The sequence below is a fragment of the Triplophysa rosa genome, linkage group LG4, assembly GCF_024868665.1.
Source record: "Triplophysa rosa linkage group LG4, Trosa_1v2, whole genome shotgun sequence".
In the NCBI taxonomy this organism is placed as follows: domain Eukaryota; kingdom Metazoa; phylum Chordata; class Actinopteri; order Cypriniformes; family Nemacheilidae; genus Triplophysa; species Triplophysa rosa.
In genome coordinates, this window is record NC_079893.1 from 16,126,533 (window position 1) to 16,142,879 (window position 16,347).

The following is a 16,347-nucleotide window of genomic DNA, read 5'->3' on the forward strand; positions in this document are numbered from 1 at the left end:
GTTGACTGCAGCCTCTCTCCCACACACCTATTCTTCAACCTATCCTATGCAGTTGAGCTGCTCGATAAAATAAGATCTAACAGTGTGAGGGTAGAGAAGACTACAGAACGGCAATAGCATGTGCCAAGAAACAAACAAATCTTCTTTCATTTTTGGAGAAGATGAAGAAATGTAACTTAAGTGTGTGAGTACACGGAGACGAAAATGTACAGCTATAACTAATGATATAAAAATCTGGATTATCACAACAAGCCTGCACAGTTTTTCGTGATACTGCTATTGCAGCATAATCTTAATCAAAATCAATGCAAAGATGGCAAAAATGAATTTTATCAATTTGTAATGGATTATTTTTGCGAGGATAATGCACAGATGTTGCCTGTCGCTCATGTGAGGCAAGTGAGTGGTCTGTGTGAACCTGGCTGCTGCCTCACATAAGTGCCAAGGACAGGGCGAAGCAATAATATCCTAATATATGACAGCATAGTGGAGCAATACTGTTTTTTATTCCTTGTAAAAAAACATAAGCCTTGAGCAAATGCTGAAAAATATGTCAAAATGTCCGTTGAGTTTTTTTAAACACAATCGGGTATGAAGTAAACAAACAGTTTTTGGGAGAAACTTTTTGGGACGTGTACGCGCTTTACCGCAAGTCTTAAAGTGCCAGCAGCTTAGTCACACCAGCAGCTTTTAGGCCACTGGCTGTTTGTGTTTACTAAAACATTTACTTCAAAACCTTTCATTTTTTATTTATATTAGGTTAAGCATTATTGTAATAAAGCTCAATAAAATGGAAGGAAGGAGGTGGGAACTGGCGAACATTCAAAACATTTAATCAAAAATAAATACACAAAAATACAAAAGTAACAAGCCGGCAGCCCCTCGCGGACGACTGCTGGCAACACAAACATAAACAAAACTTAGCATTTCCGGGCCCGGTCCTCTCTCGTCGGCAGTCCTGCCGCTCGTCCTCTTATGCTCCCAAGCTTCCCTATGTAGCCTTCCTCACTACATACCCCCATCGCCCTTCACAGGCCGGGGGATACTAGCGTGCCTGTGCCTACTCCCCCCCGGGGGGCCCCCCTTAAGAGCCCCAGCGCCCCCCCCTTGAGAGCCCCAGCGCCTGTGGGTATGCACCAACGAGACGAGAGAACGGAGCCGGGAGCACCCCGAGCGTCCAGTACCACCGCATGGCAGCACGAAGAAGAGCCTCTTGGCTGGTTTAGGACCGAGCGACAGCGTGTCGGGGAACCGGACTATTATTTTTTTCCTCTCTCCCCTCTCTCGTCCCTGTCACTCGGTCCTCAACCAGCCGAGAGGCTCTTCCTCGCGGTGCCATGCGGTGGTACTGGACGCTCCTCCTCCGCCCCCTGGCGGCCGGCGATGGCTCCTCCGGATAAGGGCGGCTGGCGATGGCTCCTCCGGACGAGGGCAGCCGGCAGCAGGCCCCCTGCTTCCTGCTCCTCCCCGATCCGGCGGACGGTAGCAGGCTCCGGCCCATGGCAAGCGGGGCTGACCTCTCCGTTCCCTCGCGGACGGCTGCCACTCCACCTCAGACCCAGGACACGGCGCGAGGTCTTTTCCCCGTCCGGGCACACGCGCCAACACCACCGCCTCGCGGACTTCTCTCATCCGTGCTGCCCGAACTCTTCGGCACCGCGATCCCCCTAAGCTGCGAGGACTCTTTAACAGCGTGTCCTTCCTCCCGGGTTTCGGCACCGCTGTAATAAAGCTCAATAAAACGGAAGGAAGGAAGCGGGAACCGGCGAACATTCGATCAAAAATAAATACACAGAAATACAAAAATACAAAAATATCAAGCCGGCAGCCCCTCGTGGACGACTGCCAGCAACACAAACATAAACAAAACTTAGCATTTCCGGGCCCGGTCCTCTCTCGTCGGCAGTCCTGCCGCTCGTCCTCTTATGCTCCCGAGCTCCCCCGTGAGGCATGCGGGACCCGCCCCGCCTTCCTGCCCCACGGCTCTCATCCCGCCTTCCTGCCCCACGGCTCTCATCCCGCCTTCCTGCCCCACGGCTCTCATCCCGCCTTCCTCGCTACAATTATCAATTATAGTTTTTAAGTATTTCTATTCATATAAATACTTTTAGTATTTAAGTAATTAAAGTTGTAAAAAAACATTACAAATATTTACACAATTTACAAATAAGGAAAAATCCTTGAATGAAATCCTTAAGGGACTGTCTGTTAATTTCATGCATTATTATGGCCCAGCTCATAAACGTGAAGGCACTAACGCATTACAAACATTACCATATGCTTTTTTTGCTCAAGTCAAGTCTCGAAGATACTCTGTGACGATTCCACCATCAAAAAACGAACAGGAAAAATACATGGATAAAAGAACCTTAAAAAACTTTGAAAAGTCCACAAGAGAATGAAGTACAGTAGACATAAGTAGCTAGACATAGATGACAATGGGTCAGATGTATAAAGTTACATATGATTGTTTTGTGATATTATATTGCATAAATGTGTTCATGCACAGCATATTTTCCTTGAGAAGAATACATTTAAATTTATGTGATTATTTTGTGTCTGCTAATAAACTATATTGCATAAAAAAGTTCATGCAAAGCATATTTTCCTTGAAAAAAATACCCCTTACAACCTAATACAAATTCCCTACATTAGGCCCTAATGTTTTAGGCTCAGCCCCTGATGGTTTTATATCCTAGATACGCCCCTGGTGTACCATATTACCGAACACCGGCACATGTCTACATCCAACAGTTAGTATTATCATGTCATATATTAATTATCATTAAACCGTACCAACATTTTAAGACTAATGGTAAATACTGTCCAGCGTCAGCCAAAGTTAGCAACAGTATAACAGAGGTGCATAATGAAATGCGGGTTTTGTTCATGTTATGTCAGGAGTGCAAAATAAACAAGCAAAATAATGTTACTGATATGAGACATGCATATCGTCACTGTCGGGCGGAATCCTCGCATCTCCAAAACCATTATTTTTCAGGAAATTAAAAAACTGCATATTTTTTGAGTTATTAAACATTGTATCGTTAAAGTTGGTATTATACCTTATATTTCTATCATATACTGTTGTGTACCAACATTAACCCAACATTTCCCCAAAACCATGTTTAATCGGAGATACAAGGTTTATGACTTGGGAGATACGAGATTATGCTGTCATTGATAAGAATGGTACGGATACAGACGTCGCTGCTGCCAGCAGTGTTCATCAAAGTCTGCGGTCGCGTTGAGCCTTTTGACAAGAGACGAGGCTTTAAGAGCCAATGAAAGCTAATGATTGTGGTTACATACATCTTCCTAAACTCTATTTTAAACGTTAGAGCTATGAGTGATGCAATACCAAAATAAATGTTAAACAGGCTGTCTAATAAGGCGGAAATTAATCTGCACGCAAATAAAGTTGGCGGTCGCGTTGAGCCTCTTGACAAGAGAAAAGGCTTCAATCGTTAACCAAAGCTAACGACTGTGGTTACATACATCTTCCTAAACTCCATTTTAAAGGTTTAAGAACTATAAGTGATGTAATACAAAAAACGATGAGCTGACTAGGCTCTCTAATAGGCGGAAATTAGCCGAATCTGCTCGCAAATTTACCTTCGTGGCTCACGGGCTTCCTTCTGCACCGAAGCATTACAGCTATCGATTTTTAACAAAACAGGCCAAATGTATCTAACCTAACTATTTTCACTCGTTATTGTCTAAAAAACTTTCAATCAGGAGACGTAATGCCGAGAAGCTCCCGCGGAGTGAAGAAGAGGTGGAGTTACGAAACTTATCAGACAGTTGAAGTGTTCAATGGAGTTAAGAGATTTGCTCTCAAGCTATTTTCAACACTTTAGATTGGTTAATCATTTGTAAAAATAACAGACCCACATGGGGACTGACCAATAGCATCGATTTGTGAAAAAATATGAAATTGACCAAATTTGGACATAGGAGGTTTCCGCCCGACAGCGACGATATTCATCCTCGTCTGCTCCCGTTTATTTATGATCACAGGGCTTTTAGTCCAAAAATGTGCATATTGGGGGAAATATAGATATACTGAAACACGTTTACTTCATATTTCTTTAGACAGACTGATGATTTGAAAGTTTCTTTGGAGATCACTCTTATGACTTCAGGTGTCTCCTGGGACCTAAACTACACCTCATTACTCGCGACACATGCAGACAGATGATTTACTGATTTGTGTTGCATTTAAATTAATGTCTTGTTTACTTAAGGTTGTGTTCAACCTGAACAAGATACTCCTTTACCTAATGGCCCCATTGTGTCATGATTAATGTTAATGTTGTGTATTTGATGTTTATGAAAACAAAAAGTGCTTTCACATCAGTATAAAACTTGGTATCAGTACTTTTTAACAAAATTATGATAATACTGATAATCGTGATAATTTTGTTCACTATAACAGTGATGTGAAATTTTCATAATGTTACATCTCTACATACATGTAATAAAACACTATAAACAATAAAATATTACATTTTTCATGCAAAATATACATTAAATAGTCTCGAAATGCACATAATCTGTTGGTTCATATTAATTTGTGACCCTGGACGACAAAACCAGTCTTAAGGGTCAATTTTTCGAAATTAAGATTTTTACATCATCTGAAAGCTGAAGAAATAAGCTTTCTATTGATATATGGTTTGTTAGGATAGGACACTATCTGGCAGAACAACAACTATTTACAAAGCTGGAATCTGCGGGTGCAAAAAAATCAAAATATTGAGAAAATCGCCTTTGAAGTTGTTAATCTGAGGCACTGTAGCAGGCCATCCACTCACAAAAATAAAGTTTTTATACATGTACAGTAGGAAATTTATAAAATATCTTCATGGAACATGATCTTTACTTAATATCCTAATGATTTTGGGCAAAAAGAAAAATCGTAAATTTTTACCCATACCATGTATTTTTGCCGATTACCAACAATGTTCCCGTGCTACTTAAGACTGGTTTTGTTGTCCAGGGTCACATTTAGAGTATGAATTCGGTTTGGTGTATTGAGAGTTTAGACAGTCTCTCTACTTAGCACCAATCAATAACAAAGCTTCTCTGCCTGTTAAAATTTGCTGTCATTTTCAGTTTAATTCGTTTTACAGAGACAGGTAGCTAGGCTTGTTGCGATAGTCGGTGTCACCTGTGAAACACTCTGTCCACCCGCCAACCGATTACATCACTTGTCCACCGTGGCACCAACCCCCACCGTCAATTAGAATTTTTATAGTAATAAATCGCAGCTGCTGCATTCAGTGCAAGCGGAACAAGTGTCGCAGCAAAGATCAGCAGCAAAAGTTAGATTTTATTCATCATGTGAGAAGAGTGAAGTGCTGGCTGACAAGATGATGGCGGAGGCTTTTCTGTCAAAGAACATTTAGAAAATATGTAGCCTATTGTCATCAAGAGCCGGTTTCATTTTAATTTTCTTTTTGTTCTAATTTTAAAAAGCCGGTGCTTTGCCATTTATTTAATAAACGTTTTTTGTTTCGTATTCCCTTTCTTATTTGTTTCTTTTTTATTTGTTTTTTGCACAGTGTGTGCCATGATTACTTGTTTTGTTAAAATAGGCAACTTATTTAACGTAAAGGTTTTTATATTCGATCCTTATATTTTTGCATAGTGTGTGCAGTGGTTATTCGTTTTGTAAGGTCTGTGTTTAATATAAGCAAATGTCATTGCAGTTTTTTGTAGTTTTTTGTGTTTTCATTAAGAAAGATATTAATTCAAGCAATTGCCGTTCCCGAATTGCCGCTATCAAAACTGAGAGTAAAATGTGTCATGCGCACTGCTGCATCTTCGACCACCCCACAGCAAACCCCACCCCCGGTGTCACCGGTACTACCGGTGTTTTTACACGTCTATTAACCGGTGGGAAAATTTAATCACCGCCACATCCCTACAGTTAGCATTTCAAGGGATTTATGGGGGCTTTATTTAGTAAATTATTTATTTAGTGAAGTATAATAGAATAGGACAAAAAGCTCAGGTAAAAAAAAAATAAGGAATGCAATTTTTGCGGCACTTGGTACTTATCAAACCAAAAAAATCTAAAAGTTGAAAAAAAAAAATATTTTAGATTGTCTAAATGTACATCTAAATCCATAAATCACCAGATACGGCTAGCAACCCTGTCATCACTAGGAATCTTAGGCACTATTCTCCGCTGGTTCAAATCCTACTTCTCTACCTATCGTGGAGGGGCTCGCTGTCCTCTGTTTACCACATGATCACTGGGGTCCCTCAGGGATCGGTGCTTGGACCATTCCTTTTCTCCATCTCCTCGACATCCTTGGGACCCATCATACGGGCACACAGCTTCTCCTATCACTGTTATGCTGATGACACCCAGATTTACATCTCATTTCACCCAGATGATACCACTGTAGCAGCTTGCATTTCAACCTGCCTTGAAAACATCACAGCTTGGATGAAAGCGCATCACCCCCAGCTGAACCCTGCCAAGACAGAACTAGTTGTATTTCCCACGGTGCAACACGATCTCACCATCCAACTTGGCAATACCTCAGTCACTCCTTCCAAAACAGCCATATTTGATGACCAGTAGGTGTGTAACGATACACTCAGCTCACGATTCGATACATATCTCGATGCTGGGTTCACGATACGATACACATCTCGATATTTTGAACAAAATTAAAAAATTCAAATAACATTTATTTTCAAAATATTAATAATTTCAGTAACTTATTTTGTTGCATATACAACTTAAAGAATTTTAACATTTTAAGGCTTAACTGAAATTAGAATTAAGATCAGTGTCAATTTTGACAGCAAATTTTGATTTAGTTTTAGTCATAGTCTTTTGACTAAAATGCAATTTAGTTTTAGTCATCCCTATTTATCATAGTTTTAGTCTATTTTTAGTCTACGAAATCTACATTATATTAGTCTACTAAAATCTATCTGGATTAACTCATTTAATTGGTGTAATTAAATGTTCCATACAAAGATTTAACTGTTTCGACATAATTTACTTTACCTTAGTTGGAATTAAATTAAACCTGGTCATTACCTTTATTTTTCAGAAAAGTTGAGTAACTACTGGATATGCATTGTTGTAACACAGAGAATATTAGACCATGAACGACATGTAGCAGTTCATTCAGTCTCATTTTGACTCAATTGACTCGTTTGTTCAGTGAAGGGCGTGTTCATTCAGTACATTCAACCAATGAAACGCTCTGACAGAACTCACTCTCAAGCGCTATTGACTCGTGTCTCTTTGAAGCTGCGCTGTCTTTGCTTGAGACAGTAATGAATGAGAAAAATCTCTCAAAAAGACATATTACATAAACTGCATTACATTTCTTCAATCATATGCAAACTATTACCACATTATATTTGGACATATTTCTGGTATAACATATTTATTTACTAAAGGAACCATTTGCCAACAGATTTAACAATGTTAAATACAAATTTGACCAAAAAAAATCTAATTTCAGTCATTTCTTTGCCCGTGATAATAGTTCTGCAGTCTATTTAAAAAATGAGTGATGTGGCAAATGACGTTTCTTCTTTTTACCGGTCAGTACTTCTAACTTGGGTTGTTTTGCTGAGTATAGTGTAAATGCAGATTTGAAAATAAGGTGTAAACGGGTCGTCAAAAAAATCTGATATAGTCACAAAAACAGAATTGGGCATCAAGAACTGCAGTGTAAACGGGGGGCCTAAGATTACGTTCACACTGCCATCAAAATCTGATTTTTTTGCTCATATGCGACCCAGATCTGTTTACTGCATGACGGTGTGAACAGGACAAACCACATGGAATACGATCTTTTTTAATCTGATCTGAGCCACTTTCATATGTGGTCCTAAATCAGATACAGGTCTGATGTTTCGCATTGCGACCTCAGTCTGAACGGTCATATCGGAATTCATGCGACTTTTGCGTTATTGTAGATCGACTTGCGTCATAATTCTGCGCTAATTTAAAGCTTCACACGCTATTCTTTTGACGGAAGTGCACTTTACAGCTCGGTTGCCAAACATTAAGCATCAGATTATAAACATAAACCCTTGCACTGTCTACCGCACGTGAGCCGCACGATGCGATGCAACAAATGACTATAGAATCCGTTATAATAAGAAATTTTGCCACTGGATACGGCTCGATGCAATATGACATAACAAACTCATTAATGGTGTCTATTGTCTTTTATCGTTTTGCATCCACCACTCGCGTGCGTGTTGACACGGTGGTAAAACATAAGCTATAGGTGTGTTCTACTCCATGCTAGGACGTGCAAACGGGCATGTGCACAGCCCGAGAGCGGACTGCTCCGGGAATGCTCTAAAATCACACCGCGAGAACAATCCGCTCAGCACCGCATAAAGTCAAATACACCCGCTGACTTGACCCTTGCTTAATTCTGTATGAAAGCGTGCTGCCTGATACGTGTTATTGTTGTTTTGTGCATGCGATTCAGTTTATAACCATCACCAGTTCACACTGGAATCTGATATTGGCCACATTTGAAAAATAGTGTGAACAGCCGAACAAAAAATCTGATCTGAGCAAAGAATCGGAATTGAGCATTTAGGCTTGCAGTGTGAACGTAGTCTAATGCTTGCCTACAGGACTATCGCTGGATCTGCACCGGCATACTTTCACACCCTCCTACACCCCATCGAGAACCCTGCGTTCAGCAAACGAGCGGCATCTTGTATTGCCTTCTCAAAAGGGCAGTAAATCGCTTTCCCGCTCATTCTCCTTCACATCTCCTTGGAACATTCTTCCTAACTCAGTGCAGTCAAACAATCTCTCACAACATTAAAAAAAAACTACTTAAAGGCGCAGTTCTTAATTAACAGCGGCCACTAGCGTTGTATTATAGATTTGCCACGAATCACTCAGTCCAAACACGCCGGTGGCCACCACAGTACAAAAAGATGTTCTCATGTTCAAGTCATGTTGAAGATGTAGTTCTCATGCAGAAGTCATGTTGAAGATGTCGTTCTCATGCAGGGAAGAGATTTTGCGGGCATTAGAAAGACTGTAGAAAGAGCGATGTCTTATGTATTACATAAAATAAACGGTTTGTGGATTTTAAGTTTAAAAAGAAGGATAAAAGTCAGACAGGAGCTAGGACCTGTGTTAATATTATAAAAACTTTCCAGCAGAGACGCGTTAAGACCCGCGGTACTAAGGCTTTTAGCAGAATATCTATGGAGATACTTTCCAGCAGAGAGAGACGTTGGAGAGAAAGATAGTCTAAAAATCAAAAATCAACCTCGAGGAGGTTGCTGTGACTCAGTATGTGAGTAACATACTAACATACCAAGATATGTTGTTGTAATATTAGCTGTGTGACGGAGCAGTTTTGAGCGTCATTGTTTATCTGGAACCGCTTTAATATTGTACTCGTCCAGATACTGGAGAGAGAGAGAGAGAGAGCGTGTTGGAGCTGAAACTGGAGAGCAAGCGAGAGCGCGTTTTACTTTTTTACTCGATGATGAATAAACTTTCAGTTAATCCACGGGTCACATGCGTTCCGAACCGGAGAGCACGATCCGTACGGATCACGCATCCTGCGATCTGTTTCACCACGATACCGCGGCAGAGAGGAAGAGGAAACGCGCGTTGTTGAGTTGTTTGTCCGTTTAGGGCTGCTGTACAAAACATGGCGGCGAATTCAATGTATATAGGGCCGCTCTGTATGTAGATATAAACAAACATAATGTTTCATTACATAAGGTCTTTATACACATTTGAATAAATAGTTTTGTATATTATATTGCATTTCCGTCAATAGATCCTCCTAAAAACGCTGTATTGTTCCTTTAAAATCTATCTCTTCTGTGAATACTTGACAGGCAAATGAAAAAGAAAACAAAATAACCCTCTGTCTCTTTCTCTCAACAGGTATTGTTATGGAAACTAGTAACTTAGTATTAGCACCTATTGTATTATTAAACCTTTATGACATATCGCTTTATTTCTCCCTGAACTCTCTGTAAGTCGCTTTGGATAAGAGTGTATGCTAAATGACTAAATGTACAGTGCATCCGGAAAGTATTCACAGCGCTTCACTTTTTCCACATTTTGTTATGTTACAGCCTTATTCCAAAATGGATTTAATTCATTATTTTCCTCAAAATTCTACAAACAATACCCCATAATGACAACATGAAAAAAGTTTGTTTGAAATCTTTGCAAATTTATTAAAAATAAAAAATGAAAAAAGCACATGTACATAAGTATTCACAGCCTTTGCCATGACACTCAAAATTGAGCTCAGGTGCATCCTGTTTCCACTGATCTTCCTTGAGATGTTTCTACAATTTGACTGGAGTCCACCTGTGGTAAATTCAGTTGATTGGACATGATTTGGAAAGGCAAACACCTGTCTATATAAGGTCCCACAGTTAACAGTGCATGTCAGAGCACAAACCAAGCCATGAAGTCCAAGGAATTGTCTGTAGACCTCCGAGACAGGATTGTATCGAGGTACAGATCTGGGGAAGGGTACAGAAAAAGAGCACAGTGGCCTCCATCATCCGTAAGTGGAAGAAGTTTGGAACCACCAGGACTCTTCCTAGAGCGATCAGGGGAGAAGGGCCTTAGTCAGGGAGGTGACCACGAACCCGATGGTCACTCTGACAGAGCTCCAGCATGTCTCTGTGGAGAGAGGAGAACCTTCCAGAAGAACAACCATCTCTGCAGCACTCCACCAATCAGGCCTGTATGGCAGAGTGGCCAGACGGAAGCCACTCCTCAGTAAAAGGCACATGACAGCCCGCCTGGAGTTTGCCAAAAGGCACCTGAAGGACTCTCAGAATCTGATGAAACAAAGATTGAACTCTTTGGCCTGAATGGCAAGCGTCTGGACGAAACCAGGCACCGCTCATCACCATCCCTACAGTGAAGCATGGTGGTGGCAGCATCATGCTGTGGGGATGTTTTTCAGCAGTAGGAACTTTGAGACTAGTCAGGATCGAGGGAAAGATGAATGCAGCAATGTACAGAGACATCCTCGATGAAAACCTGCTACAGAGCGCTCTGGACCTCAGACTGGGGTGAAGGTTCATCTTCCAACAGGACAATGACCCTAAGCACACAGCCAAGATAACAAAGGAGTGGCTACAGGACAACTCTGTGAATGTCCTTGAGTGGCCCAGCCAGAGCCCAGACTTGAACCCGATTGAACATCTCTGGAGAGATCTGAAAATGGCTGTGCACCGACGCTCCCCATCCAACCTGATGGAGCTTGAGAGGTCCTACAAAGAAGAATGGGAGAAACTGCCCAAAAATAGGTGTGACAAGCTTGTAGCGTCATACTCAAAAAGACTTGAGGCTGTAATTGGTGCCAAAGGTGCTTCAACAAAGTATTGAGCAAAGGCTTTGAATACTTATGTACATGTGCTTTATTCGTTTTTTATTGTTTTAAAAAAAAATGTTTTTTAAGATTTCAAACAAACTTCTTTCACATCGTCATTATGGGGTATTGTTTGTAGAATTTTTAGGAAAATAATGAATTTAATCCATTTTGGAATAAGGCTGTAACATAACAAAATGTGGAAAAAGTGAAGCTCTGTGAATACTTTCCGGATGCACTGTAAATGTAAGTCATATCTGAACAACTAGGGAATTCACAAACTACACTATAGAGGGCTATACTGGAACCTAGTGGTTACTTCATTACACATGCCACTACACGTTTTTGCTTTTTTTTTTTACAACCAGAAGACTAATAAAAAAAGGGATTTTAATAGCCTGGTAAATTTTCTTCTAAAATTAGAGGCTTTTGCATCTGAAGTTCGTATGTTCAAAACACAAGCCACAAATAGTTAAATTAATGCACATTTTCCGTAAAAATCGTGTAACCGTGCTGTGCTACTTACTAAACCATATCTCTGTTCAAAACTTTTAAAACTACGTTTTTTTTTTTTTAACGAATGGAAATACAGCACATTCAATATCAATAAACTACCAATGAAGTTGTTTTATTTAACTTCATGTAAAGAAGGAATGCAATAAAGCCTCTTACAACTTAAACGGTCAAAAAGCCCCTTTCACCTGGCATTTTTCTGCGCAAAGTCTTTCTTTGTCCTACTGGCTTTCAATGCATAGAATGACAGGTGCCAAAAGTCTGTGCTGTGCTTGCTATATGCAGTGATTTTGGTTATATTACTTAGTTTTTTTTTTGTGTCATGCTGCACAAAGCTCAGTTTAAGTAACAAACTATGTGCATTGACAGACAATGTTTTAATTCAATTTATATGCCCAAACTTTCAGTAATTGACAAATGGTTGGAAACAGTGTTTTGTACCCATTCATTTGCGAGTCATCTGTGGGTACGGTCAACAGAACATGCTGGTTCTCTTTACCGGGTTCACTGCACAGAAGACACGGAGAGATGCGATCCTGCACTGGGTAAGCCAGTCCTCAAGCTCATGCACCAGGTTGCTGTACCCAAACCTAAAACTGTCCAATTTCTTTAAATTACATCATAAATAATTTTCGGGGCCCCCCTGCAGTGCATGCCCTGCATGCCCGTCTGCTACGCTACCGCCCATATGACCAAAACATGGTTTTTTCCTGGCTCAAAATGAGGCGGTGGTGGTGCCATCCTGATCTTGTACACACACACACACACGTACTACCATACCTTTAAAGGTCCTGTCAGTGAAATCTAGCGGCATGGTTGAGAATTGCAAACAACCGCTCACTCCATCCCTCCCGTTCAAAACACTACGAAGGCTGACAGAACATGGCGAATTACATGCAAGGGGACCCGCGGTGTATGTAGATAGAAATAGCTCATTCTAAGGTAATAAAAACATAACGCTTCATTGTGTAAGCTCTTTATACACCTCTGAAGACATAGTTATGCATATTATATTGCATTTCTGTCAATAGATCCTCCAAAAAATTACACACTGGACCTTTAAGTGGCTTAACCAAAGTGACTTTGACATATTAAAAGTTCTAATAAAATTAGATGAAAATGACAATTATTAAGTTCTATAAAACCATTTAAAATATTACGTTTTATTCAACCAAACAGAAATGTTTTTTTATCAAAAGCTTTTCTATCATTTTCAACTACCTTTTCAGCCCACAATAGTCAACTGAATTAACCAGTCTTACTAAATAAGCAAAGCTCATTCACATCTTTCATTCTCTGTGGTTCACTTTAAATGATTCAGTGATCTCTTATATTCGCTAGTGACTGAAAAGTTCAAAAGTTTACATTAATCGGTTCAAATGAGTCATTCATGTGCGAGTCGTCCTGAACGCAATGTGCATTCATACTGGCAAACTAAGCCTAAGACTAAATTGTAAGCTTAAAGACATTACAATGATGGACATCATTTTAATTCAAGAAATTTCAAGAAATTATACATACTTGGATGCATAACAAACAGCCGTGAAACACAGCTAGCTCTTGATCTGCAACTCTTTTTAGCGCCTCAGTTTGCTGATAACGAAACAGCGCCTCCACTGTGGCGTAATGCCGCAACTTTACAAATGACAGTCTGTTAAATGCATGCAGCATTTCTTGTGAAGACACCAGACATAATTTTGGCGAGAGTCTGAGGCGGCATGACATTTGACAGAGGCGGCCACCTCAAATTTCTATATGCAGGAAAAACCCTGCAAAATGGCATAATCCCTATTTCATAACACCCCTGAGAAGATTAAATGCGATTATGCAAAGGTATCGATTATTTCCGCGAAGCACGGCTCTGTGATCAGTAGGAAATGCTGCTCGATCTAAAACCAGTGCGAGTTTGAGTCGCTTATAACGTTTGTTTGAAAAAGCAACACCGGTCAAACATCATCATTATAAATATACTTTATTATCATGACAATACCTGAAGAAGCTTGAGGAACAGTGATAAAACGATATCCATAGGCATTTCTTAGAACTACATGTGTTATTTTCTTCTTCTGAGGGTCATATCTGGAGTTTCTACATGAGAGCGCCCTCTGGCTTTCGGATGCAGCAGCATTTTCCCGTACTTCACTCACAAACTGTGCATAAATCATGTGTGATATATTTTCAGTTAATCGTTCCAGCCTTACTATTAGGGGTCACCCCTACTCTAAACAATGTAGTGTTTTGTTTTTGACAAAAGTATTGTAGTAGCATTATACTCTAATGTAGGTTGCACTTTATTTTACAGTACATGTACCTATATTGTGCTTGCAGTGTATTTACCTGAGAAAGTACTGGGTAGTATAGGGTAACTATTCAATTTATTTATTTATATAGCGCTTTTCACAATGTGCATTGTTTCAAAGCAGCTTTACAGGAGAAAATAAGAAAAACGGAAAAACACAGAAAGGTAAAACACAGCACAATGCATGGTGTTTATAGACCAAGCAAGATCATTCTAATATATAATATCTAATAAATAAATAAATGCAGTCTCCCAGTGAGCAAGCCAACACTGCCCTGCTGTGGCGAGGAACCCAAACTCCAATGATAAATAAATGGAGAAGAAAAAAACTCGGGTGAAACCAGGCTCAGCCGGAGGGCCAGATCTCCTCTGACGTGTCATAGCTGCACTCAGTGACCCCGACCAAAAGCCACCGAGCAAATGTCCACGAAGAACAGGGAGAAGCCTACCAGCCGCGACCCAGGAAGCCCCTCCCGCCGAAACCGTGCAGGCCAACCAGGTCCCATTCCGCGATCAACACCAGACAACAGAGGAACAACCAGGGAAAAATAGTAATGGCATAATGTAACTTTATTCCTCCGTTGTCTGACATCGACCACAAAACAAGACCCACACAGCCCCAACAAATGAAACCCCCCAAACCACAACCAACAAGCCCCCCCCTACTCCCCACAAACACCCACCTAGCAACCTCCAATCAAAGTCACTGAGTGCAGCTATAACTTCAAACTGCTGATGTGATGTAAGTTTAGCATTAAATACCAAGTATTGTAAATTTAGCAGTAGTAGTAGTCCGTCTTTGCTCTTGGTTGGGGATGGAATTGTCTGAGCTGGAATGGTCAGATGGTCGCTTTTCTCTTGGGTGGTGATGGAATTGCCTGAGATGGAGCTGGGATGGTCAGTCAGTCCACAGGAGGATGGCACAGGATTTTCAGATGTAGCTGACGTAATCTCTAGTTGGGGATGGGCATATGACCTTCATCTGGGCCTGGCGGAATCTCTCCCTACCCGGGGGCAGAAAGAGAATAATTAGCGTAGCTGCTGTTCATTAACTATGCATTAATTGAAATCTTGGCTAAAAATATGTGTCTTTAATCTAGATTTAAATTGGGAGAGTGTGTCTGACCCTCAAATAGTATCGGGAAGGCTATTCCAGAGTTTAGGTGTTACGTATGAGAAAGCTCTACCCCCTTTGGTGGATTTAGTCATTCTAGGTGTTATCAAAAGTCCGGAGTTTTGAGATCTTAGAGACCGTGATGGGTTGTAGTGTGGTAGAAGCTCTGTTATGTAGGTAGGGGCTAAACCGTTTAAGGCTTTATAAGTAATTAAAGAACTTTAAAGTCAATACGATACTTAATGGGTAACCAGTGAAGGGATGATAAAATTGGCGTTATGTGATCGTATTTTCTTGACCTGGTTAGAACTCTGGCAGCTGCGTTCTGAACTAACTGTAGTTTGTTTATAGATGATGCAGGACAACCACTAAGTAGTGCATTACAGTAGTCAAGTCTTGAGGTTACAAATGCATGAATAAGCTTCTCTGCGTCAGCAACACATAGAATATTTCGTAATTTGGCAACATTTCTAAGGTGGAAGAAGGCTGTTTTTGTGACATTTGAGATGTGATTTACATGAACTACATGGTATAAGTTTAGGTTTAGGGGTAGGTTCAGAGTTAGTACCCAGTTATTATATTTACTGTAATAAATACACAGAATATGTACATGGGAAACAGGAACTGTAAAATAAAGTGCTACCCTAATGAAGTATTATGTGGGAATACTTATGTGAGCTGCATGAAGCCCCTCTAACACGTATAGTGACTCATTGTTGTTTTGTTTTAGTATTTACAGATTTTGACATCAAAGTCTATTGTTCGAAAGCCCACTGGACGAGTGGTGGGTATTATTAAAAGGAATTGGAGGCCTTTCTGTGGGATGCTGTCTCAGTCACAGATCAAAGAGGTAACGTAATGTAATGTAGGCCAATGTACAGCCACAGGAAAAATTGAGACCACTCCAGTTTTGCCTTTAATTAGCACTTCTACATGTATTGTGACAATGGGGTATATGCATACGGGTCGATGAAGTACTTCTGCTAAAATCTCAGCCAGGCTGTTAAATCCGGCGCCATAGAGCAAAAATGGCGTTTCACTTCAGG

At 40.5% G+C, this 16,347-nt stretch overlaps 2 protein-coding genes across 4 annotated transcripts in view; one reads left to right on the forward strand and one right to left on the reverse strand.

Annotated features, from left to right (window-relative positions):
- dis3 (DIS3 exosome endoribonuclease and 3'-5' exoribonuclease) overlaps window positions 1-16,347 on the forward strand; it is a 123,052-nt gene that overhangs the window by 50,750 nt on the left and 55,955 nt on the right. For both annotated transcript variants that reach the window (XM_057332867.1, XM_057332868.1), the window contains one exon: window positions 16,032-16,151. In XM_057332867.1, coding sequence (XP_057188850.1) covers window positions 16,032-16,151 — 120 coding nt within the window. The remainder of the gene's footprint in view (window positions 1-16,031; window positions 16,152-16,347) is intronic.
- The window catches only part of bora (bora aurora kinase A activator), a 94,934-nt gene that overhangs the window by 1,308 nt on the left and 77,279 nt on the right, over window positions 1-16,347 (reverse strand). Inside the window, exon 12 of one of the 2 annotated variants that reach the window (XM_057332871.1) lies at window positions 13,192-15,191. The exons of the other annotated variant lie outside the window; for it this stretch is intronic. Within the exon in view, the coding sequence (XP_057188854.1) occupies window positions 15,141-15,191 (51 nt within the window). The 3' untranslated portion in view covers window positions 13,192-15,140. Of the gene's footprint in view, window positions 1-13,191; window positions 15,192-16,347 lie in introns of those variants that run through there. 2 annotated transcript variants of the gene reach the window in all.